We start from the raw sequence: 25289 nt of genomic DNA on the forward strand, positions 1-25289 counted from the left end.
GTGGCAGAAGCCAGCGTGGTTGAGAGGGGGAAGGAACAGGAGCCAAATGGACTTTATCTCCACCCTCCTGACTCCCATATCTCGATGCCAAACATGGTCAGGCTGCAAGCAGAGAGTCTGCCCATTTCCAGCGGTTTCCCCCAGATGATCTCTGCCCTTAAAAATTCTGTCCATCCTGGGCAGGTGGGGGAGGGATTCACAGGCCTGGATGGCCCAGGAAGGCAGTGGCCGGCCAGGGTGCCAGCCCTGGATTAGGGTGAACACTGGGGCCGCATCACGGATCCTAAATCCAGGCACTACATTACACTACTGGCCTCTCCTCCTAAATGAATCTGAGCCCCAGCAGGGAGTTGCAACATCTGAGGGTTGTCCTTAATTAGTTGTTCCAGCATCGAAAATCAGGGCGCATGTACTCCCCCAACTTCCCAGAGGAAAATAATATGCCTTCCTAGTAAGTAGAATTATTTGAAAGTGGTGTCAAAACAAAAGGCATTTTTTTTCCTCTCTGAAATCTCTCAGCATTTCTGACATTCCAGTGGCTTCCTCCATCTGCCCGCCTTCCTGTTTCCCTGTCTCTGTCTCTCTCCCTGTCTGTGTCTCTCCTCTATGTCTCTCTTTATCTCTCTGTGTCCTTGTCTGTCTCTTTCTGTTCCTCTTTGTCTCTCTTTATCTTTCTGTCTCTCTTTTACCTCTAAGAGGCAGTGTGTGTGTGCGTGCACACATGTGCATGGATCTAATTTCTCCTACGACTATCTCTTTTCACCCAGCTCAGAATTCCTGAAAACTTTCGGATAAGAGTTAGCACCCATGTGCCAGGGTTAACAGGAAAGTGCCTGCTAGTATGATGGTTCAGAACCATGGACAGAGTTTGGGGGCTGGGACCTCCACCCGCTGCTCATGGGGTCATGGAAGAGGGAGGGGGGAAGGAGGAAGAATCTGGGGAGAAGCTTCTGGAACTGCAAGGGTGGAAGGGTAGAAGCCTGGATGGGTGTGAAAGGGTGGAGAGGAGAGCAGAGTGAGGGACCCATGCAAGGAGGCTGGAGTGAGTGTGAAGGGGTGAGGCTGGGCTCAGGCGTACCTGAGTGTAAAAGGGAAGGGAGTGAAATGCGAATGCTCGTGAGTGTGTAAGGAAGCTGAGTGGGTGTGAAGGCGAGTACGAGGGATGTGCAAAGGGTGCAACCCAGAATAGAGCTGGGTTGACTTCAGGCTGCCTAGCATCTCCCTCCGCAGGGACTCCTGGGAGGCGGAGCAAATCCCAGGGCGATGGAGGCTGCCAAGCTAAGCCCCAGGAAGCAGCCGCAGAGGCAGAGCCGAGGGCCCCACTTGGGGCTCTGCCTGTGGAGGGAAGGCAGGGAAAGGAAGCAGGCCATTCCACCAGGCTGGCGGGTAAATATTTAAAGGGCTGCTTCCACGTGTATAAAAACTTAGTGCATCTGCTAGGCAGTGTTTGCAGAGGCTGGGAGGGGAGAGCTGGACCCGGGCCAGCAGAGAAGCCTGTTTAAACCCTCTAGCTCATGGCTCCCCAGCCCACACTGTGCCGGCCTTCTGGCTCTCAGAGACACGCAGGGCACTCTGCCCACTGGCACACATGCCCGCACACAGCAACACCCTGCATATAGGGACATAACTACACACACACACATGCACATTGGTTTCCACATGGATGCACATGTGAACACACAGCCACAGCACACACGTACACACGACAGACTCACATCCAAATGCAGATAGCACACGCATGCCAGCTCACACACACACACACACACACACACACAGGCACACACCAGCCGCATTGTATCGCACATCACAACCAGACCACATAGCTCACATATCATTGCAAATACATCCACAGTGGCCCACATATCTCATATGGTAACTTACACACTCAGCTCACAGGGTATCACACCCACAAATGTACATATAACTCAAGCACACAGAGACCAGTAAACACAGATTAAGAAATATTACAGCGGAGCCAGCACATACCCAGAAAGTACACAAAATCTCACACAGGGATCTTGCGTGAGATCAAATACAGTCATGCACCACATAATGCTGTTTCGGTCAAAGATGGAACACATGTACAATGGTGGCCCCATAGGATTATAATAAAGCTGAAAAATTCCTATGGCCTAGTGAAGTCCTAGACGTCCTCATGTCATAGCACAATGCTTACTTGAGTGTGATGCTGGTGTAAACAAACCTACTGCGTTGCCAGGCATACAAAAGTATAGCACATGCAACTATGTATGATACATGACACTTGATGATGATAATGAACGACAACGTTACTGGCTTATGTATTTACTATATTATACTTTTTACTGTGTATTCCTGCTGATTTACAGAAAGAAAGCTTTCCTATAAAACAGTATGCAGTGTTAGGCCTGCAGTAGCTTCATATATCTCGTGTTTATCGTGTCTCTTGATTGCATCACTTTCTCTTGTGCTTGATTTAATCTGGGGTTGTTTTGTTCAGCATGGCCTCTAAGTGTACAAAATCCACAGCTAATATTGCCAGTAAGAGGCCGCGTCGAGTGATTGACCTGGAAACAAAATTCAAAGTGATTAAGGACCACGAATGTGGAAAATCAGCGATGGTTATTGCAGACCAGGCAGGCAGGTCCCATTGCACCAGAACTACAGTCCTAAAGAGCAGCAGTCCCCAACCCGTTTGGCACCAGGGACCAGTTTCATGGAAAACAATTTTTCCATGGACTGGGGGGGTGGGGGATGGTTTCAGGATGATTCAAGCTCATTGCATGTATTGTGCAGGCAAACCTCTCTGCTAATGATAATCTGTATTTGCAGCCGCTCCCCAGTGCTAGCATCACCACCTCAGCTCCGCCTCAGATCATCAGGCAGTAGATTCTCATACGGAGCCACAACCTAGATCCCTCCCACGCACAGTTTACAGTAGGGTTCGTGCTCCTGTGAGAATCTAAGGCCCCTACTGATCTGACGGAAGGCGGAGCTCAGACGGTGATGCGAGCGATGGGGAGTGGCTGTAAGTAGAGATAAAGCTTTGCTTGCCCACTGCTCACCTCCTGCTGTGCAGCCGGTTCCTAACAGGCCACAGACCAGTACCTACGGCCTGGGGGTTGGGGACTGGGGACCGTAGCTGAAGAACAAAACCAAAGCGATGGAAGCTGTTAAAGGATCTGCTTCGTTGAAGGCAATGAGACTAACAAAAGTTTGAGAAGAGTCTCTATCGGATATGGAGAAACTTCCAGTGACCTGAATCGGAGACCAGAGGCAGAAGTCTATCCCTCTCGGCACCATGATGATCACGGCCAAACCAAAAAGTTTGTTTGCAATGTTGAACTAAAATGCTGGACCCAAATAAGATGTTGAATGTACTGCTAGCTCTGGGTGGTGGAAACTGTTTGAGAGTCGTTATCTCTCATACGCTGTGAAAGTGAGAGATGAGTCAGAGTCCTGATGTGAAAGCACCTGAGGAATTTTTGGAAACGCTAGATAAGCTGAGTGTGGAGGGAAATTACTTGCCAGAGTAAATCTTCAACGTGGATGAAACCTCCCTCTCCTGGAAACAGACGCCTGAAAGGACTTTCATGCATAAGGAGACCAAGTCAAAGCCAGGCTTCAAGGCTTTTAAGGATAGGGTGACAGTCTTGCTTGGGAGCAACGCTGCAGGCTACAAATTGAAACCCTTTGTGATCTGGCACAGTGAGAGCCCCAGGGCCTTCCAGCATACCAATATGCACACATTGCCAGTGCGCTACAGGAGCAATGAGCAGCCCTGGATGACACAGCTCCTTTTCCAAGAAGCCCTCCTGAATTGCTATGGCAGCAAAAATGGAGAAGTACTGCATGGAGAATAACATGCCTTTCAAAATTCTGCTTATTGTTGATAATGCTCCTGCATGTCTACCTTTTATTGGTGATCTTCATCCCAATGTCAAAGTGGTGTTTCTTCCTCCAAACACCACCTCTTGGATCTAACCCATGGATCAAGGATTGATAGCTTGTTTGAAGGCCGCCTATCTGAAGAGGACCTTTGCCCAAGCTATCGTGCAACTGAGGAAGACACAAGTGCAATTCTGGATGTATCGCAACATCGTTGACGACATCAAGAACACTGCATGAGCTTGGGGATGATGTCACCAAGGAGTGTAGAGTGTATCAATGGCATCTGGGAGAAGACACTCAAGAGGTTCCTCCATGACTTCAAAGGATTTGCCAAGGATAAGGAGATTGCAAAAAATCAACAAGGCTGTGGTTGAGATGGCAAACAACTTTAACCTGGGTGTGGATGAGGATGACATTGAGGAGCTCCTAGAGGTGGTTCCTGAGGAACTGACTAATGAGTTGTTGGAACTGAAACAAGAACACACAGCTGAAGAACTGGCAAGAGAAAAGGAAAGTGCAGGAGGAAAAAGAAGAAAAACCCCAAGGAAATTCACAGTGAAGAGTTTAGCAGAAGCTTTTGCAGACCTCAACCAGCTCCTTCATGGACCTCAACACCAAAAGGTTTTAATTGACAGAGAGAAATGCTCATGGTGCACTACCTGCTTACAAACAAATCTATGATGAAAAACAGAAACAAACCAAGCAAACCATCATGAACATTCTGGAAAGAGTAAGATCTCAAGAATAGCCTCAAGGAGGTGTTCCAGAAGAAGGCATTGTTATCACAGGAGATGACAGCTTCATGCATGTCATTGCCCCTGAAGACCTTCCAGTGGGACAAGATGTGGGGGTGGAAGACAGCGATATTGACGATCCTGACCCTGTGTAGGCCTATGCTAATGTGCGTGCTTGTGTCTTTGTTTTCAACAACAACAAAAAAACAAAAAGAAATGAAAATTTTAAAATTTGAAAAACACTTATAGAATAAGGATATAAAGAAAGAAAATATTTTTGTACAGCTGAACATTCTGTTTGTGTTTTAAACTGTGTTATTACAAAAGAGTCCAAAAGTTTAAAAAATTAAAAAGTTGGTAAGATAAAAAAAGTCACAATGAGCCAAGGTTAATTTATTATTGAAGAAAGAGAAACTTTCTGTAAATTTAGTGCAGCCTAAGTGTAGAGTGTTTATAAAGTCTACAGCAGGGCACAGTAACGTCCCGGGCCTTCACGGTCATTCACCACTACTGACTCATCAGAGCAACCTCCAGGCCTGCAAGTTCCATTCATGGTAGGTGCTCTATACGGCTAGACTGGTTTTTATCTTTTGTGCCATATTTTTATGGTACCTTTTCTATGTTTAGATACACAAATGCTTACCATTGTGTTCCAGTTGCCCACAGTACTCTGCACAATAGCATGCTGTACTAGTTTGTAGCTTGGGAGCAATAGGCTACTCCACACAGCCTAGGTGTATAGCGGTCTATACCATCTAGGTTTGTGTAAGGAGACGCCATAATGTGTGCACAACGATGAAATCACCTAACAATGCATTTCTCAGAGCAGATCCCCATCATTCATGAAGCAGCACATGACTGCATACTCTAAATAGCATGTCACTCACACACGTGTTTATCCCGCTGCCCTTCCCATGAGTCGGCTGTCCGCAGTTAGCCAGGGGTGGGAAAAGGGACCAAGGGCAGGGCGGATGGCACCTGGTTAGAGGTGGGGGACAGCTCGCAGCAAGGAGAGCCCTTGCCTGATGAGGGACACCCAGCCCTTCCTGAGCCCACCCCCACTCAGAGGGGAGGGAGAGCACAGCAGAGTCCAGGTTCAATAAGACCTCCCAGAACTGGCAGGCCCTTTCTTTTACCCTACAGATTATGCCTCCTCTCAACTGGTGCCAGCCATGACCCCTTAAGTCCCTGACTTTCTCATTTTCCTGGACTCTTCCATGAACTCTACTCCTTCTGGAGTCTTGGGTCATCTGCCCTTGAGTTGAGTCCACCCCAGGCCCAGCCAGCTGAAACCCAGGCAGACCTGCGGCTGCCCTGCAGTGGGGGGTGTGCACAGATGAGACTGATGGGGGTGGCGAGTGGCCTCGCTACCTCCAGGTCTAGTGCTGCAGCAGGTCCATGGGGCCTTCATTCTGAGGGCAATGGGAAGCCACAGCGGGGTTCTAAAGTAGGAAGTGATAAAGCTAAATTTGTGAATTGAGCAGATGATGGGAAGACGAGCTAAGTGCTTGGCAGTGTGGGCCAGAACGTTCAAGGGGGAGGCAGCCCTGGCCCTTCTGCCCATAAATCAGAGGCCCTGGTCACAGAGTGCACTAGTGAGGACTAGTCACTAAAGAAAGTCATTTCCCAGACTCACAGGAGGCAGAGCTCACCCGTTCCCACCTCTTCGTGTAGATAAGGAGCAGGAGTCTTGCTCAAGGTCATTGTGTGAGTGCCTGAGCTCAGCTTCAGCCCAATCTCCGGTCCAGTGTCGCAGAGCCTCTGTGGCTGAGAGCTGATAAGGGACACTTAAGGGAGGGAAAAAGTTATTTCCAACTCTCTGCAAGGAGTGGGGAGCCCCCTCCACAGCCTCCTTGTGAATGCAGCCTAAACCTGTAACCCCACTTCCTCCTCATTCCGTTTCTCTGGATATTCTATGCCAAGGCCAGAGCAGACAGATTGGCAACCTAGCCACTGTGAGGGCCAGGCACACGGAGGTAGGGTCCCTAACATCCTTCCTAGTGTTTGAACATAAACGTTCTGCAGCCCACAATTCAAACACGCAGACGTGCATACACACACACACACACACACACACAAACACGCGCGCGCGCAGAGGAGCTGCCAGTTCAGCCAAAGCCCTTCAGAAACACCTGGAGGCTACACTGGCTGTCCGTGTTTTAGCCAGTTCTCCCTCTAGAACTCCTGCTGGGGGTCCTGAGCAGAGACCACCACACAGATCGGTTGTGCCTCGGTCCTGGTCAAAGGCTTCCTTTTCCTCTCTGGGCATTTTGCCTCTTAAATCTCCTGTCTGACATGTCCCCTGTCCCTTTGCTGCTTTCTGTCTCTATTTCTCCCTGTATCTTCCTGGATCTTAATGAATCTTTCGTCTAGGTCTTCCTAGGTCTCTCTGGGTCTCTGCCTTGCTCTACGTGTGTCTCTGTCTCTGTCTCTTGGGTTTTTTACATCTTTTTCTCTGTTTCTATGACTCCTTTTCTGTGGTACCATCACAGACTAGCAGGGGAGAAAGGGCCCTTACCTGTACTTCAGGCCCAAACCTGTACTTCTGGAAATGAGGGAATCGGAGCCCAACAGGGAGAGGAGACTTGCCGTGACCATATGACTAGTCTCGTCCTACTATGGCTAAAGCCTCTCTTGTTTTACCAAAGCTAGAGTCTTCCTTGCCAGTTTGTGCTGATGCCAAGTAGAAAAAGGAAGAGCAGGATAAGGAGGGCAACGTGATTCTCCAGCATCGAGGTGCAGTGGGGAGAGCTTTGGACCAGTAGATGAGAGCTCAGTGCTGGTAGCAGTTTGCGGGTGAACATGCTGTTTACCCTCAGGCATGTCACTTGCTCTCTCTGAGCCTCAGTTGCCTCCTCTGTGAAATGGAGATAACTAGAGCAACCCTGCCTGCTTCACAAGCTTATGATTGATTTCTTATTACAGGAGGGATGTGGACGTGCTTTGGAATAAAGTATAAAGCATCCAACAGGAAGGGAGGCCAGGACAAGGATGATGACGGATGACTTGTAATGATGATGCTGGTGACGATAATGATGACAGTGACGGTGATGATGGTGACAGCAGTGATGATGGTGGGATGGTGACAGCAGTGATGATGGTGGTGACGGTGGTGACGGTGGTGATGGTGGTGATGGTGGTGGTGATGATAGTGATGATGGTGATAGCAGTGATGATGGTGGTGATGCTGGTGACAGTGGTGATGCTGGTGGTGAGAGTTGAGTTGACATGTAAAACAGGGAGTGTGCTTCAGAGACAGCAACACCCCCCACCTCACCCAGGAACTTCTCCCCACCCCATACCAGCCCAGGCCTCCCGTCCCACCTTCCCCTTCAGGTCAGCCCAAACCTCAGGTCCAGGCTGCAGGCCCGTCGGCCTCCCCATCTCTGGAGACTACGAGAAGAGGTTCCTGCCGTGCATAGATGGGGGGTCAGTGGTTTCTAAACTCTACTGGCACCCCGCCAGTCCTCAGCAGGCTGGAGCCAGAGGAAAGAGGGTGGAGGATGGGCAGCGTTCTCTCTGTGCCATGGGACAACCACGCCCTCTCCCCACAGCCCTCTCCTTAGCACAGGGAGGGGATCAGGACCCGTCAGGCGATCAGAAGGGATTAAGAGCAGGAGGGAAACAGAGCTGTCAGGCAGAACTGAAGGCTGGAGCTTGGAGCCCCAGTATCCTCGACCCAGTAATGTCTCCCATCCATACTGCCTCAGTTTCCCCTCTGTAGGATGCATAGGCTCTGACAGATGCAGAAGTCTATTGGGTGTCCTCACCGCAGGAGGGGATAGGGGTTGGCAGCGTCCCATGGCCCTGGCCTCCCCAGGGTCACTCCCAGACTCCCCCACGCCTCCACCCCCTGCAGTGGCTGCATCTTTGACAGGCACCGCTCAGGAATCAATCACTCCCGGCAGAGCCAGGCCCCGGCCCCTGACACTCCAATTAAACACTTCACTCTGACCTTGGTTGCATCATCTCGGCTTGGAATAACGTCATCTATCTTCCCCGGACGGACGGAGCCCACGGGCCAGGCAGGGGGAACGGGAGCCGGCCTCATCACCACAGGGACACATTTCAATCAAGAGGAACTGCGGCAGCGGCACTCTCAGGAAGGAAAGCCGTCAGCCTTCCCAGGGACAAGCATTCATCTCTGCGGGAGGAGAAAAATAGCCTTGGTCCCCGCCAAGGGGAGCCCCGTGTTTATCCCGCTGCCCCTCCCATGAGTCCCTGTCCGCAGTCAGCCAGGGGTGCGAAAAGGGACCAAGGGCAGGGCGGATGGCACCTGGTTAGAGGTGGGGGACAGCTCCCAGCAAGGAGTGCCCTTGTCTGATGGGGGACACCCAGCCCTTCCTGAGGCCACCCCCACTCAGAGGGGAGAGAGAGCACCTGCCCCGTAGCTTCTTCCAGACTGAAGGGGGACAGCCTTGTCTGGGGGAAGGCCCAGGCTGAGCGGGAGTCCTGCCCTTGGGACCACCCTTTCTGATGGGAGACACAGCCCTGCCTTGTAGAAAGCCGAGCCTGAGAGACACAAGGGAAGACACAGCCCCTCCCTGACTGCAGAGACACAGCACCTGCCTTGGGATGCTCCATCCAACGGGGTGACATCATGGCATCCCCCCGTACCCCCACCATGGAGGTCTGGGGAAGCTGAGCCCCTCAATATGGAGCTTCCTAGAGGAACGTTTGTGATCTTTGGCATCAAGCAGACCTGACCTGAGTTCCAGTTCCAACACCATGCCTCCCTTCCTGTGTGTCCTTGAACTAATGACTCAGCCTCTCTGAGCCTCCTTTCTTTACCTGGTAAACGGGACCACACTTGAGGAGGAAGTGAGGACATGTATGTGGAGCACCGAGAGTATCTGGCACATGGAGACCCTCCGTGGGGGACAGCGGACTCTGGGCAAGTCCAACTCACAGGACAGGGAAAGGAAGCAGCCCACGTCCCTCAGGGCAGTGACCAAGTCAACATCAGGGACCAGGAGTGGGACCCCGACCTGCCACACCCCTGCTTGGGCCACCAGATGATGACACAAGGGCCAGGTGCCCAGGAAACATACTGCAGATGACCTCGGGACCTAGACTATGGGTGTAGGGAGCAGGACTCATCCCCAAAGCAACTCCAGATTGAAAAATTAGAAATTATCATCCCAGAAGCAACAGAAGCAACAGAAGAGGTTCCTTGAACGCCCCCACCTCCAAAGAACCATTTCTGAGCTGGCACTGTTTCCTTTGGGGTTATTTTTAGTCTGTTTTCCCAGTAATGATTCTTTTGGGTGGATTTCTGGGTTGTAGAGCTGCGTGCTCTCTGGGAGATGGGAGCGGTATCCATACAAAAAAATAAAAGAGGCTTGTTATTCATTGTAATTCAACTGGATTTGTAAAGTTATTATTAAGCATTTGTCACCACAAAAGTCACTTTGATTTGGCTTTCCGCAGAGCTACTCTCCCTGCCCGATTTTGCTTGCTTGTCTTACATGGGAGGCCAGGAGTATTTAGGGGGTCTACCCAGAAGATGCAGAAGGAAACGGAGGTGACTCTTTGCAGGAAGAGGAGACAAACCCTTTGAGGCTTGCGTCTCAGAGGAAGAACATGATGTGGGTAATAATGATAGCAAACACGCACACAGCACTTACCGCGAGCCAGTCGCTGCTCCGAATTGCTTTGCAACACTACAAGGCAGACACTACAAATATCCTCATTGTACAGATGACGAACTGGGCACAGAGAGGTTAAGTAAGTTGTCCGAGGTCACACAGCTAGTAGATAGCAGAGTCGGGGTTTGAACTCAGGCTCTAGGACTTGGGTTCAGAACCAGCCACTGGGCAGCCCCTGGTAACCACCGAGAGGATCTAAGAGGCCGGTGGTGAGGTTCTAGTCTGTTCTGCAAACCAAGAACATTGCTCCATTTGGCCTGGGGAGGGACGGGGGATCTCCAAGTGAGAAAAACACTACGCAGATGCCCCTGACTCCCTTTCCGTGTCCCCTGCCGAAGGATTTTGAGGTGGACGTGGGAAGTCCCAGGAAGATCAGCCTCAGAGGGCATTTATAATCAGAGGTGCTCTGAGCGGGTGGACTGAACACAGGCTTTAGAAGCAGCCTTGGGATCGAATCCCAGCTCTGCCACTTTCTAGCTACGTAAACTTGAGCAGGTGACTCTGCCTCTCTGAGCCTCAGCTTCCCCCTCTCCAAATGGAGACAATATTTACATACCACTTAAGTCACAGTGAAGATTCAAAGAGGCGATGAATAGAACGTACCTGAGGCAGCGCAGGACACTGGCATCAAACCTGTTGCCTCATTTGCCATTCATTCACTCCTGCATTAGCTCAGTAAACATTCAGGAACATTTGCTCCGTGTACAGAACTGTGTTCAACGTTGTGAAAGATTTAACGATGAACAAAAGGTAATCTTTGTCCTTAAAGAGCTTATAAGTGAACAGGGAAGGCTAAAAGAGAAAGCAGGTGAATTGCAACTGTGAGGCAGACGGTGATTGATTCCATCTGGGGTGGCTGAATCAGGCTTCACGGAGGAGCCTCCATGAAGAGCTGGGGACAGAGGGACAGGGATGCCAGCGGAGAATGGCACGGCAAAGGGTACCACGGCACGGTTCACTGGAGACAGTGGCTAAAAGGTGGGGATGGGCTGGAAGGTATGCGGTAAGCCCCACATGCAAATGTGGGGAATTTGGGGGTGATCCTGTAGGCAGTGGGAGCCATGCATGGTTCTACAGTGAGGAAGACATACGGAAGCTGAGAATCAGGTCTGGGAGGTGGAGGGGGACCCCGAAGCAGGATTCTCCACTTAAAGGAGAGGAAAGAGAACTGGGGTTTCGATCCCAACTCTGAAATGGGCTCCCCGTGTGAAATCAGGTGAGGCACCCCCTGCTCTGGGCCTCATGTTCCCCGCATAACACTTCTGGGTTACCCCGATGGCCTCTCCTGGCCCATGTGGCCATACAAGTCTTCCCCTCCTCACAGCGGACCAGGCTTCCTCCCCAGGCCTTGGTGTGCCTGGCTCCCTCCCTCCCCTCCCCATCAGCTGAGACTGGCACTCCCACCCAGCGCAGGGGGTCCTGGGTGCTGCCAACCCCAGGAGCCAGGCAGCCAGGCAGGAGGCTCTGGGGAGAAACCGGGCCCCTGGCTCTTCCCCTTCCACCTGTACCTGGCAGCCAAGTTGGCTAACAAAAGAGAGGTTGAGGAAGTTGTCACATTCCTGCCTTTCAGCTGCTGGGCTATGACAAAGACAGTGTGTCTGCTCACTCTCCCTGTATTTCTTTCTCTGGATCTTGCTCTCTCTTTCTCTGGCTCGTATTTGGCCAGTACTTTGCCCTGGAATTAAGTAAGCTGTATGGGGGGTGGGGAAAAAAGAGGGGGAGAGCAGAGCCCAGCATGCATGGCCCAAGTCCAAATCCTCCCTTGGCTGGGTGCCCAGGGGTGGTCCTAGCTTACTGTCCACGTGGGCCAGAGGGAGGAAGCAGGAGGGACAGCTAGAGTCAGGGCTGGCCTTGGGGTGGGGGTTGGAGGGAGTGTGCTGCCTGAAGACGAACTGAGGGTGCAGATTCTAGCGAAATGAGAGTAAAAGGCCCTGTAAGCAGACAGTTCAGAGGGCAACTCATTTTGCAGAGATGTGGGGTGTGGGGCTGTGCACATACACGTGCTAACGGATGCTTTATAAGCATCCTGGTGTCTTTGGTCCTGAACAGGGGAAGTTGTGCCACTGAATGCAGTAACCCTGAGAGTGCACGTCATCACAGGGACAGACCTTTGTGCCTGCCCTGCCTGCCTCTCTGGCCCTTTTCCCGGCTCCACCCCAGCTCTCAAATGCCCCAGCCACGATGCTGAAACACTCACCATTTCCTGATCACACCCTGTCTTCCCTGCCTCCAGGCTTAAAAAGCTGTTCCTTCTTCCGGCCTCCTCTCCTTTCCTTCTTCTCCTCACATCCCCTGGCCTACACCAACTTGTCCTTGTGTCAGCTCAAAAGTCACCTCGTCCAGGAAGCCTAGGAACCCATGACCTAGGCGGAACTAGATGCCCCTGACTCCAGCCCCAGCCTCTGCTCTTCCCTCTACAGCACTCACTGCCACTGCGCTTCGTAATCCCCTGTGTCTGCCCACACGATGATAAGCTCCTCGAGGGCACAGACCATCTTATTCATCTAGCAGAGCTCCAGATGCACAGCAGGTCATTCATAATTCGCTTATTCAATAACCACTTAACTAAGTGCCCAAGAGATGGCAGGCAAGGGGCATACAGCAGGGTTGACACAGACAGCACCTGCCTTCCTGGGTCTCTTCTCTGTAGGAACAGACAGGAGAATCAACACAGTCTGGTAGATGCCTGGATGGAGGAGACAGGGCCTTCCAGGTGCACAGAATAGGGAGAGGGGTGTGGGCAGTGTCAGGGAGGGCTTCAGAGAGGAAGACATGCCCAAGACGAGGCTGCATGAGTGAATGAGTACATAAATGCAACTACTAGAACTGGGGTCCAAGGTCTGAGCTGAACCAACGTCCACACTGAATCTGGGCTGAACCCCTGAAATAATGACCTAGGGAGCTTCATTCCCTCCAGGGAAGAGGAGATTGGTTCCCAAGTCCAGGGCAGGGCTGAGCCAGCTGGTGAAACTTTGGGGATAGGCACACAGTGGAGCTGGGAGCCAGGCCCACCCTTACACGGGGTTATATTCCTGTCTGTGTCCGTAACTGGCTGTGTGACCCTGGGCCCATCACTAGCTCTCTCTGGGCCTTGAGTTTCTTATTTATAAGTATAGGAAGGGGGCAGAGTCTGATCTATAATCCTAAATTGAGAACATGACCCTACTGCAGGGGGGATTTGCCGTGCAGTCGTGATGGGCACTCCAGATGGAGAAATTGAGCAGAAGGCAACGTGGTCAGGACTTGAACCCTGACTGATGCCAAAGCCTCTGTTCCATGAGGCTATATAACAATTTCACAATGTGTCTGGGACGACTTCACAAAGAAGACCCCTGAGCTGAGACATGAAGACAGGCAGGAACAAAGGTGTGGGGAGAGAAATGAGCCTGGCATGAAGAGGAGATAGTGGCAGGGAGACCGGCCTGGCCTGGCTGGGGCACAGGAGTCACATTGGAGAACACTAGGAGATGCAGATGGCTCTGTCCTGCGGGACTTAGCAGCGGGAAGCAGGGGGAGGAATCAGCCCTGGGGTCGCAGCCCAAGCCCCACCAGTCAGGGTGAGGCAGCCACGGCAGGTGGAGGAGCTCCAGCTTCAGCAGGGAAGAGGGCACAGTAACAGCTAGGACAACCAAGTGAAGCACCCGGTGGCCTGGGCAGTGGACTCCCAGGCTCTGGAAGGTCAGGGGAGTGAGGTGCCAGGCAGGACCCTTACGTGAATGCAGATCCAAGACCCCATTATCAGGACTGGGTAAAATCAAAGGCCCAGCTACTGAAACGAATGAATGTGGATAAGTAATCCCATCAGTCTGTTCTGTCGAGCACATATACCAGGCACTGTTCTGGACATTGGGGACACATTGGTGAACGGTTCATATAGAATCTTGGCCCGTGGGGAGCTTACGTCCTACCAGGGGAATGAGATAAATGGATACGCTATAAAATAAAATGCCAACTGCTATGAATCAAATTAAAATTGCATAAGAGAACAAAGCAATGGAGGCAGAACGATAGTTGTGTTATTTTATACCAGCTCGCCAGGGAGGGTATCTCTGAGGAAGTGGCAGCTGGACCCTGACCTGAAGGAAGTACAGGAGCGAGACATAGTAGGGTTTAGGGGAAAAGCACTCCAGCTGGAGGGAGCAGCAAGTACAAAGGCCCTGAGGCAGGAGCATGCTTGACATATTGCCACAGGGAGGCCTGTGTGGCACCAGTGTGATAAAATAGAAGGGGGAAAATGGTAAAAAATGAGTTTGGAAAAGCAGCTAGGGGTCAAATCCCATAGACCTAGTAGACCATAGTGAGCAGTTTGGTGTCAGTAACAGTAAAAGTCAACATGCACAGAGCATACCGTTGAGCCCAGTACTGTTGGGCAATCAACAAAATTTGCTAATATTTTTAAAATGCCTGGGGGAGTTGGTCTATCTCCATTTAACAGATGAAGAAACTGAGGTTCAGAGAGGTGAGGTGGTTTAAAACAAGGTTGCAGAATGAGTGATGGGGCCAGAATGTTAGGGTGACCACATGCTCCAGTTTGTCCTGAATGGTCCACTGAAGGCTGCTCTTCCAAGGTAATTACTAATAGCATCCCTTTTTACTCTCAAAAATATCCTGTTTTGGACGATAAATTATATGGTCACTGTTAGGAGCTAAATTGTGTCCCTTCAATATTCGTATGTTGAAGTCCCAAGCCCAAATAACTCAGAATGCAACCTTATTTAGAGATAAGGTCTTTAAAGAAGCGATTAAGTTGAAATGTGGCCATTATCATGGGGCCCTAATCCAATATGACTAGCGTCCTTACAAGAAGAGGAAGAGACACCAGCGATTCGTGAATACAGAGAAATGAGCATGTGAGACACAGCAAAAAGGCGTCTATCTGCCAGCCAAGAAAAGAGGTCTCAGGGGAAACCACCCTGGCAGCACCCGGATCTTGGGCTTCCAGGCTCCAGCATTACAAGAACTTTCTGTTGGTGAAGCCTCCCAGTCTGTGATATTTTGTTATGACAGCCCAAACAAACTAATATAGCTGCCCTGCCTTGGAGGACTGAAACCCAGGTTTCTGCTCGAGAAAGCCACGTGCTGGCCAGTATGTCACATTGCCCTTAGCTGCTGATTCTGAGCTGTGTACCACTGTTGGTCCTGGAATCTGAGCTGGGAGCTCAGCCTGCAGGGGGAGGCGATGTGGTCCAGCTGCAGGGTAGAGGCTGGCAGACTGTTAGAACAGCCACGATTATGCATAACTGTGTATTGAACAAGGTGTGTATCTACCAGCACATAGGCATGGATCTGTGTTGAACGGCCTGTTATGCCCGGAGCCCCACTGCCCATAAGTATGTCCATACAGAGATGGTAGCTCTGTCATCTGTGTGATCCTGGGCCCCTACATGCCACAGTAAAAGTGGCTGGGTGGGTTACATGCCTAAGCTTTGGAATCATATACATCTGGTTTTGAGTTGTGGTTCTGTTACTTTCTAGCTGTGTGACCCTAGGCAAGAAACTTAACTTCTCTGAGCCTCGGTTTTCTCACCTAGAAAAGGGCAATAATAATAATATCTTCATAACAGGGTTGTAGTGAGGACTCAGATAACGCATGCAAAATACCCAGCACAGTGACTGGCACATAAAAGGCACTCACTCATTAATGTTAGCAATTAGTAGTACTAGTTTCTCAGTATGGGTTTGTGGAAGTTCTTGAACTTCTGCCATTTGGGTCTTATCTGTCTTGTTCAACCTCTGCATTCTAGTACCGAGCACAATGCTTCACACATAATTAGAGCTCAGTAAAAAATTCAAAGTATTTAATAAAATGACTGAATTAACAGGCCTGTTTTTACAGCTGTAAAATGAGAGGGCTAGCTTAGGAAATCTCTGAGCCCTGCTCCAGCTGAGACAGACTAGGATCCAGGATGGTCCCAGGAACACCTCCTCTTAGTGATGCCCCACATTGGCCAGTCCGATCTTCTCCTGTTGACAGGCATCCTGAAAAACAGGGGCATGATGAAGGACAAGTGTCACCTGGTCCACCACGGGGGCTGGTCCGGCAGAGGAGGAAGTGGGCACCACTTTCTATACGGGTTCTCGATGGGCATGTATGCAGGGCACTGGGGCCTGAGACAGAGCCCGACTTGCTGCCCAGCTGCGTGGCAGGTTAGGGCTGTTGCAGGCATCACCCAGGAGATGGTGACTGAGATAACCCCCACCGCTGGCAATCCTCTGTTCAGAAAGACACTCGGCCCCAAACACAATGGGAACAGCAGAAAGAGGATACTATCACCTTGAGTTGGTAAGGTGCTCACTGGGGACAGAAGAGTATACATGTAGATCCCCTCTCCAGGGCTGACATTGTATTCCTTAAAGACAGCAGGCTGCTCCTCACCCTTCCAGACCAAGAGCCTCAGTGTTCTTCATAAGATGAGCAAAAGTGTGTGATGCCACGTAACATCACAACAGGGATCAATTATAAGATTAGTGTCTGCCTTTCCTTCTAGAATGCAAGTTCCATGAGGACAAGGGCCAGTTCTGTTTTGCTCAGTGTTGTACCTACAATGCCTGTGATGTTGGAGATATTCACCATACTGTTGCGAAAGGGAGGGGCAGAGACAGAGGGAGGAGAAATGCAGTCAGTCGAAGGAGGCCCATTTTCACATCACCTAAGAGGGATGAGGGGCAGAGAGAAAAACCCAGTGTCTGAGTTCCTGCCCTCCCTGACCGGAACACTATTCTCAGTTTTTAAAGACAGCTGAGAGAGTGGGCTGAAATTGCTGACCCTCCATTGTCAACTGGGAACACGTGTGGAGAAGGGAAGCTTGGTCCCCATCCTGGGGGAAGGTGTGTCCTGGGCTCAGAAAGTACCTTATCTCTTCCCTCTGGCCATCCTCAGGCTCCATGTCCTTCCAGTGGGCACTGGGCAGGGGTGGAAGCCCCTCCCTGCTTCCTCCGTCCCCTCCCTAGAGCCCTGGGGAGGTGCGTCTCCCTGTCTCCCCGACACAGAGAATGATTGCTGGCTTGCCTCTCAGTGGGATGGTTAATAAGCCCTTGGGTGACATTAATTGCCATCAGGCATTAGGGGCCTAATGAGAATCATCTTCTTTGAAGACTCCAGCATCTTGCAGCCCCAGGGCCTCCAAGAGCCGGGCCAGCTCTCTCCAGGCTGCCCCTCCCAGCTCCAGACAGATATGGAGTGGGGAAGGGCCAGGGCAACTCTTCCTTGCAGGCCCCAGGACCAAGCACCCACAGCCAGCAGCCAGGGGGGAGGAAGGCTTCCAGGAACAGTTCAAGCCCATTTTCCAAAAAACAAAATGTCACTTTCCTGGATGAAAGGAAACTCACAGGGTCAAGATGGGTAGAACTCAGTCAGGCAGATGGCAGCCAAGTTTGAGCACCCAGCTGGCCTTCTTCTTGACCTACCTTGCTTGCCCCACACTCTCACCCTGGTTGGGTGCAGAGGTTCAGAGGGGAGACCCTCAAGATCCACAGCCTCTGCCATATGGCTATGTCCATGGGATTGAAGACTCTGTCCCCCCAGAGTAGGGTGGGACTGAGATGAGATCGGCCTCTGGGGGTTGGGGTGTGATACTCAGGGATGCTATAAAATCATTGCCATTGATCCAATGCCTGGCTTACGGTTGACTTGTCGGGTCTGATCTAGGTTGCGCTCTAATGGAACGGGCCTGACAGTGGGAACCAAGGCCACCCCAGCCACCCATCCCCCTAGTCAGCAGGTGCCTGGGTGAATGTGCAAGAGGGCCAGTTCCCCACCTCCACCCCCATGCCTCTTTAAAGGCTTGCAAAACAACCTGTAGGAAGGCACGTCCCCTCCTCTCCGCCTCCCTTCGCCAGCAGCCAGCCGAGTGGGTCTCCCCCAGCTGCGCCCCAGACCCAGCCCGCACCAAGCTGAGCTCGAGAGCACCCGTGCGGGCCGAGAGGAGGTGGGCGCCGCAGCTAGGCTGATGCCCACCCCGGTTCCCCAGAGAGCCCCACGCAGACTCAGGGGGTGGGGGTAGGGTACCCCCTACCCGCGCCTCTAGCAGAGCGGCTGCAAAACACCTCCGGCGCTCGGTGGGGGAGCGTGCATCCTTTGAAAAGGGACCTCGGTGACTGCGGTGGCGTCTATCCTGGAGAAACGCAGCCGCCGCAGCTGGCTGGCCCCATTTGGGTCCCGGCGTTAGCCTGCATTGAGGGGTGGGGGGACAAAACATAAAACAGGGGCGAGCGAAATCGCGAGGTCTGCCCTTGCTCGAGTCTCATTAAGGAGCCGCGCGCGCCCCCAGGCTGGGAATGCGGAATGGACACGTGGACAGAGGAGGGGGAGCTGGGGGTGGGGGGAGTCTCCGTGGCGCGCGAGCCGTGGGCCGCGCGCTCCGAGGCCACGTGACCACGGGGAATCGGCGAGGGGAGGGGAAGGAAGGGGAGCGAGCGCGCGGAGCTCGGCGCCCGCTACTGCCCGGGTGGGCGCTGAATCCCGGACGGGGGAGGAGGGGGGGCGAGCGCGAGTGTGTGTGTCTCTCTCGAGTCATTTACGGCGGAGCAGCCGGCGCGAGCGCCGAGGAGGCGGCGGCGGCGGCGCGGCTGCTTCGTGCAACTGTGGCTCCCCCCACCTCCTCTTCGTTTTTGCTCCTTGATTCTTCTTCTCCCCCCACACACGTCCATGGGGAGCCGGCCCCCCTGCCGGCACCTCCTCTCCTCCCGGCCCCATAGGCACCAGCTGCCGCCTCCCTGGCCGCGGGCTGCGCGGGTGCTGGGTGCCCTGGCCCCTGGCGCCGTGCCCGCGTCTCGCCGCCCGCAGCCCGAACTGGCGCGGCGATCCGCTCGCCCAAACTGACTCCGAACGAGCGAGAGCCGATGCCCGGCTGCACCGAGACAGCGGGCGAGCGGGCGTCCGGGGGCAGGGCGGGGGCGGCGGGGAGAAGGAGGCGTCGAAGACTGTGAACCCCGGAAAAGTTCAAGGTTTGTGCAGGGCCCCCCGGGGAGGCGAGGAGCGAGGCGGGGCAGTTGCCCCTCTGCTGAGACAGCGAGACTTGAGAGGAAAGAGGGGTGGCGCGGAGCCGCGGCGGGCTGGCCGAGCCCCTCCATCCTACAGCGTTCATGGTCAGGAGGCTGGAGTCGATGCCCCGGGCTGGCAGGGCTCGGCTCGGGGCGCATTAGCCGGCTTTCCCGCTCCCTCGCTTCTCTGAGCCCCATCTCCATGGGGCAGCCTGTGCCGGCCGCGCCACCCTCGCACCAGCCTCCGAGTCGCTTCCCGGGCAGGCGGCGCTGAGACAGGACCCTGGTCGAGACCGTAGAAAGCGGGCTGGAGCCGAGAAGCCAGCCCTGCGAGGGGACTAAAATCTGGCCGCCCGCCTCGGGCATTCGGTCTGGGCGTCGCCTAGGGTGGTGGCGACCCGTGTCGCCGGTCTCAGCACTACTCGGAAACTTTTCCTTCTACAGATGGATTAAAGTTGCCTGGATTTTCTGTTTCTTTGCGAAAGAAATCATTCGTTTGCACCTGACCTGGGATTTTTATGCTGGGCTGCTGCAGGGCGCTTGGAGGAAGAAAGCGGCGCCTATCCATGTGAAGGAAATTGGGGCCTGCGTTGCAAATCTGCACCCCCGAGCGAGTTCGATTTCGAGCTGGGCCGTGGGGCCGGGGCACTCAGCAGTCGGCTGTAGGCAGCCCCCGGGACGCCTGCGGCCACCGGGCCGGACCGCACGTGCGGCTCCCCCCTCGCCTCGCAGATCCTGCAGGGGGCACCAGCCGGGGGACGTGGAGGCTCCTCCCGCCCCGAGCTGCGCCCCCGCCGGCTCCGAGGGTGTAGCCGGTGGCGCCTGGGACGCCCCCTCCCCGCAAAGTGTCCCCGAATTGCACTCCCTGGCCCCTGAAGCCTCAGCAGAGACAGCCAGGCGCCACGGCCGCCCTGAGTTGGATGTGACCAAGCCCAGCCCGGGGCCAAGTCGTCGTGGACTGTTGCCCTCTCGGACCCTCCCGTCCCCGCCTCGGCCATGGCCCCAGGGATGTCGGGCCGCGGCGGCGCCGCCCTGCTCTGCCTCTCGGCGCTGCTCGCCCACGGTAAGTGTCGCCGCGCGGACTCGGGTGAAGATGCGGCGGGCGCCACTGGGGGGGCACAGGGAGGACCAGGGAAACGAGCATCCCCGACTCGCAGCCGCCGCTCCCAGCTAGGCGTCTCGGGCTGCAGCTCGAGTTACCGCCGGCCCCTGAGCCCTCCGGCGGGAGCCAAGGCTGCCAGCCCCGCCGAGGGGACCGAGCCCGGCCCAGGAAAAGGTGGGGGGAGGCGGTCGCTCCAGCCCTCTCCGGGTTATAAAGAAGGGTTCAAACCCAAGAGTCTGGGGGCGTGTCCGCCTACGGAAATCTAGAGGGATCCGCTGGATCGCGTCCCACCCCCACACCGGGTCTCTCCCCTGCAACCGGTCGTGCTGGGGGCTCTCTAGGATCCGCGGGGCTCGCGTCTTCCCCCACCCCTGGCGCGCAGGCCGGTGCGGGGCCGCGCCGCCCGCTGCCTGGCTTCCTGCCGCGGTCCTCGGGAAGGGAAGTGGACTGGCAGGAGCCAGGGGAGCCGCGGCGGCCCGCCCGCCTGCGGTCCTGTGAGCTGCATCTAAATGGCCGGCTCAGCCGAGCCCGGAGGGCGGGGGTCTGGGCACCGGCACAGGCCGGGACCGCGGGCGGCGCGCGGAGGGAGCGGGCTCCGCGCTCTCGCGTTCTGCAATCTGTTGCGTCTGCTCCCCAGGCTCGCCCCGGGCTCCGCGGTAGAGGGGTGGGAGAGGGAGGGGCTGGGGTTGGCGCTTTGGCTGTGGGACGGCGGGGATACAGGTAGGGGACAGCGGGTCTCTGAACAGCCCCCCGGAGCGGGAACTCAGACCAGACAGGAGGCTGCAGCGGGCCTTCCGCAAGCTGGAGACGCTCCAGGAGGCGAGGGGCGCCGACTGAGCCGGGCGAGAGCGAGCTCCGGGGGAAGAATGGAGAAGCGCTGTCCTCTGCCCACTCCCAACATGAAGCCCCAAGGCCTGGGGACACATTTCCCCAACCAGCAAAGGCAGGGGGCGCGGGGAGCGGTGCTGCGATGCCCCACGCTGAGGAGTGAGCCTTAGACAGGCTGGAGAGGGGCTTAGATGGAGGGGGCAGTGCGCTCTCCGCGTTCGTGGAAGGACCCTCCATGTGTGAAGCTTAGCTTTTGCCCAGATCTGCCCAGTCTCTAGGAGCCCGCCCTGCCCACCGCCGTGAGCGTGCCCGAGGTCTCTAACCAGCCGTCTCTCTCGCCCTGGCCAAGGCACATTCTCAAGGTTGAAAGAATAAGAAAAGGAATGGGCTCAGGGAGTCGTAGGGTCCTGGGGCCAGGAGGGAGAAGGGGATTGGTGTATGGGTGGATTGGTTCTTCCCTTCTTCCCGGCTGGGGGTGACTCCAGGGGGCCTGTTTTGCGTTCAGTTCAGCAGAGACAGCTAACCTCAGTTCTTTATGGGAGGAACCGGCTGGGCAGCGCGCCAGCAGGGGGGTGGGGGTAAGGTGAGGGAAGTGGGAGCAACGGGAACCAGAAATCTCAGCTCTTGTGCAAGGCTGAGAATGGGGAGGGGTGGGCTGGCTGTGTGCGCCCTGGAGCTGCGTGGGCTGCACTTGTGACCTAGCCCTGGCAAGCAGGGACTTTCCATGCCCAGGAGAAGGAAGCGGGGAAGCTCAGGCCTGGCTCTAGGTGTGGTTCTTCCCCTCCTCTTGCCTCTTGCTGCCGGAGTTCCCTTCCTGAGACCCAGCATGGCCCCACCTCTGGGCAGCTCAAACGCTATCGTTAGGTCCCCGCTGTCCACCTTCCTGATCCCTGAGCCTGGGGTTAAAGATCCTTTCCCTTACTCGCCTGCCAGAGTCCCGCCTGTTCCTAAGACCCAGCTCCAGGCAGGCCTCAGTGTCCTGGTTGCACTTCCCTTGGAGTGTTACCTCGGCCTCCGTTGTCCTTAAGCCCCAGTGCCCTCTCTGTGCCCTGTAGTCCTGGAGCGGTGGAGGCAGAGCCATGAGCTTATTTTTCTGTCTCTCCTCACAGCCAGTGCTTAGCACAGTGCCAGCATATGCAAGCACCCAGGGCTTGGCTGCGTGATTGATGGAAAAGAAGATATTTGAGGAGGGGGCCTGGGTCCCCCACTGAGCAGGCATTCCCCCCACCTGACTGTCGGGCTCCCTCACCAAGACCCCTTGCTGAGTCCTGAAGTCTCTTCCCCACCCCATGCCTCAGTCTCCTCTTCCTCCAGGCAGGGTGCCAGCAGATGCTCAAAGCGTCAGTCCCCCAGATAAATAAGGCCAGAATAACAGAAATCCCCCCCAAAAAAAACCCATCTGCCCTGGGCCTCCCTTCTTTGGGGCTGCCTGACACCCATCCAGCCAATCCTTCCCTCTGTTAGGAAGAGGGTACAGCTCTTGGTTGGGGATTCTGGGCTCTTCCAAGATGCTGGGGGATGGAGGAACAGTTGCAGTTTTCTGTGCCTGGCAGGCTACTGAGGCCGCAGGGTTCTGACCACATAGCCAGACCGGGAGCCAAGTAGCCTGGGTTTGTGTCTGACTCTGGCGCCATCGGGCAGGGTGACCTTGGCCTGTCTGCCTCATACTCCCCATCTTCCACAGCAGTGTGGTCTCTGGCCCATCTCCCCTTCCCACTTTCTTCGGGGCCTGCTGGGCAGGGACCATGTGTGAATGGAGCCCCACTATCTTTTAGGGCCCAGCTCAGCCTGTGGGGTGGCAGAGGGGTATGTTTGACCCTCTACGCTGTTCCCAGTTCCTCTAGAAAACATCTGCGAAGGCCATTTTCTTGTATCTTTGCAGAGACTTTTGGCTCCATTTGTAGTCTGAATAGGAGTTTAGGGGGGCAGAGTGTGATAATTATATTAGAGAGCTGATTAATTACATCAGTCAGTAACCCTCATTGGCTCCCCACTGCCTATAGGATAAAGGTTACACTCTGCCCTGGCATGCAAGGCCTTTTGGGATCTTGTCCCAATCCACATCTTCACTTCTCTGGTACTGCCCTCTCCCCATTCTCCATGTGCCTTGTAAGAGCTATCTCTTCTCACACTGCCCTGCCTTTCTGCTTTTGCACCCGCCAGCCCTTCCACGTGGAACACACTGCCTTCAGAAATCCTTACCTAGCCTTCGAAGCCCAGTTCAAATATCACCTCCTCCAGGGAGCCTCCCTAGATTAGCCCCTAGCTTCTCACCAGGAGCCCCCATGCCCCAAAACAAATAATTGAACTCTTTTGGGGGCTATCTTGGCACTTTACGCTACTTTCCTAGCACTCCTCACAGGTTGCATATATGTGTGTGATGGGTGTGCGCAGGCATGTTTACCCGTGCAGGCCTCCTGATCCCCACGTCCTTGCATTTGGAGCAGAAGTCATGTCGTCTACAGATTTGCCTGACACTTCGGGGCTTGGCACATAGCAGGCGCTCAGAAGGAGTGGATGGGGTGGGAGGACAACTCTACGTTGAGGGACCCTCTCAGCATCAATTGGAAAGGGAGCTCTGGGGTGTGGGGCAGAAGAGGGCCAGGGGAGAGACAGGCAGAGAGAGACATCGGGGAGAGCAGGCCTACACCACGCCCCTTGAGTGACACTCACCAGATCCACATGTCTCAGGTGCCGTGTTGTGACATGGTCCCACAGGATATGAATGCAGTATCCCACATGGCTCTGAATACATGACCTCAAATACATGTGTCCTCACCTCCACGGTCCCCAGCCCGGCAACCTTGAGTTCCTCCTGTGGGTTGTGTCCCCCAATCACCCAAGCGCTGGTCCCCGTTGGAGAAGCAGGGGGAACACAGCAGAAGGGCAGGGGGAGCACCAGGCCTTGCGAGGCCCCTCACTGCCGGCCTCCCCTCTCCCGCGCCCGTCTTCCTTCTGGCCACATGGAGCCGTTCGCCACAACACAGCCTTGTTAATGTTTAAGACCAGTAGGTGGGGATGTGTTATAAACTTGGTGGCAGAAAATGAGCTTTATTGGAATCCATGCTGAGGACAGCTGGGTGCTGCGCTGCAGGAGGTGAGGCCACCGTGGCCTCCCAGGGCTGGACCCGGGCGTCTCCCAGGCCCTCGCTGGGGGCCTGTCTGGAATGGATAGACCCTGGGCCTGAGATGACAGCGAGTGCTGGTGCTCCTGCAGGCGCTGAAACCCTGAGGGGCACCAAGGCCCACCACCCACCGGGGTCTGGCCCCCCTGCAGGGGGCAGGGGAGTGTGTACTGGGGCGGGGTGTCGCCTAGTTGCCCTACATAGAATGACGTCCCCAGCACTGAAGGAGATCACAAAACCACTGAACCCAGCCCTCCTGTGGATGAGGAAATGGACACGCAGGGCAGGGGACTGGCCAAGGTCACTCCGCAATTGAGTTCTCACAATCAGGACTAGCACCAGAGCCCAGACGGGGTTCTTGGCTTGGCCGCCTGCCCCGACCCCTCGGCAGATTCCGCCACATTTACCGTCCACTGTCTCTGCAGCTTCTTCCAGAGATGCGCTTCCAGCCCCAAGCTAGCCTCTGATCCGGCAGTCAGATAATGGGTCACCAGTACCATTGCTGAGTTTGTAAACCTCACCAAGCAAACCTCACCAAGCACTACGAAAGAAGCAAGGAGGGGTTCGAGATCTGACCCCCAGCTTTCTTTCAGGATCTTGAAGTCTAGCTGGGGCAATGAGACAAAGGCCCGGATTCTTAAAAGTCAAAGCAGTTTGGAATTGCAGAGTGCTCAGGATACAGGATGCCTGGGTTCAGACCCTGGCTTTGTCATAAGTTTACTGTGTGGCCACAGGATTTTCACCTCCCTCTCTGAGTCTTGCTTTCCTGGTCTCCCAGTTGAGCGGGGATGGTGCTCTCCAAGCCCCCCTCCCCGCTCTTTTGTTCTGTGGTGGAGAAGCCCCTTCCTTCCTCCTTGGTCCTCCTCTGCCCACGCCCCCTCCGCGGAGCCTGCAGCCGATGCTATCAGATCCCATCCTTCCTCCCCGTTTCCTCCCCAGGGTCTTCCTTACTTCCTCCTCGCCCGTGCTCGACACAGAATTTTAATAAGAGATTAATGAA

General features: G+C 54.6%; 1 protein-coding gene and 1 pseudogene across 1 annotated transcript in view; one reads left to right on the top strand and one right to left on the bottom strand.

The window, feature by feature from the left end:
• Positions 1 to 16736: 16736 nt before the first annotated feature.
• On the bottom strand, positions 16737 to 18427 carry LOC138392351 (uncharacterized protein TMEM132E-DT-like; annotated as a pseudogene).
• Positions 18428 to 18762: 335 nt separating this feature from the next.
• The window catches only part of TMEM132E (transmembrane protein 132E), a 54971-nt gene continuing 48444 nt past the window's right edge, over positions 18763 to 25289 (top strand). The window contains exon 1 of the mRNA XM_069481019.1: positions 18763 to 20297. Within this exon, the coding sequence (XP_069337120.1) occupies positions 20231 to 20297 (67 nt within the window). The 5' untranslated portion in view covers positions 18763 to 20230. The remainder of the gene's footprint in view (positions 20298 to 25289) is intronic.

The sequence above is a fragment of the Eulemur rufifrons genome, chromosome 9, assembly GCF_041146395.1.
Source record: "Eulemur rufifrons isolate Redbay chromosome 9, OSU_ERuf_1, whole genome shotgun sequence".
Classification (NCBI taxonomy): domain Eukaryota; kingdom Metazoa; phylum Chordata; class Mammalia; order Primates; family Lemuridae; genus Eulemur; species Eulemur rufifrons.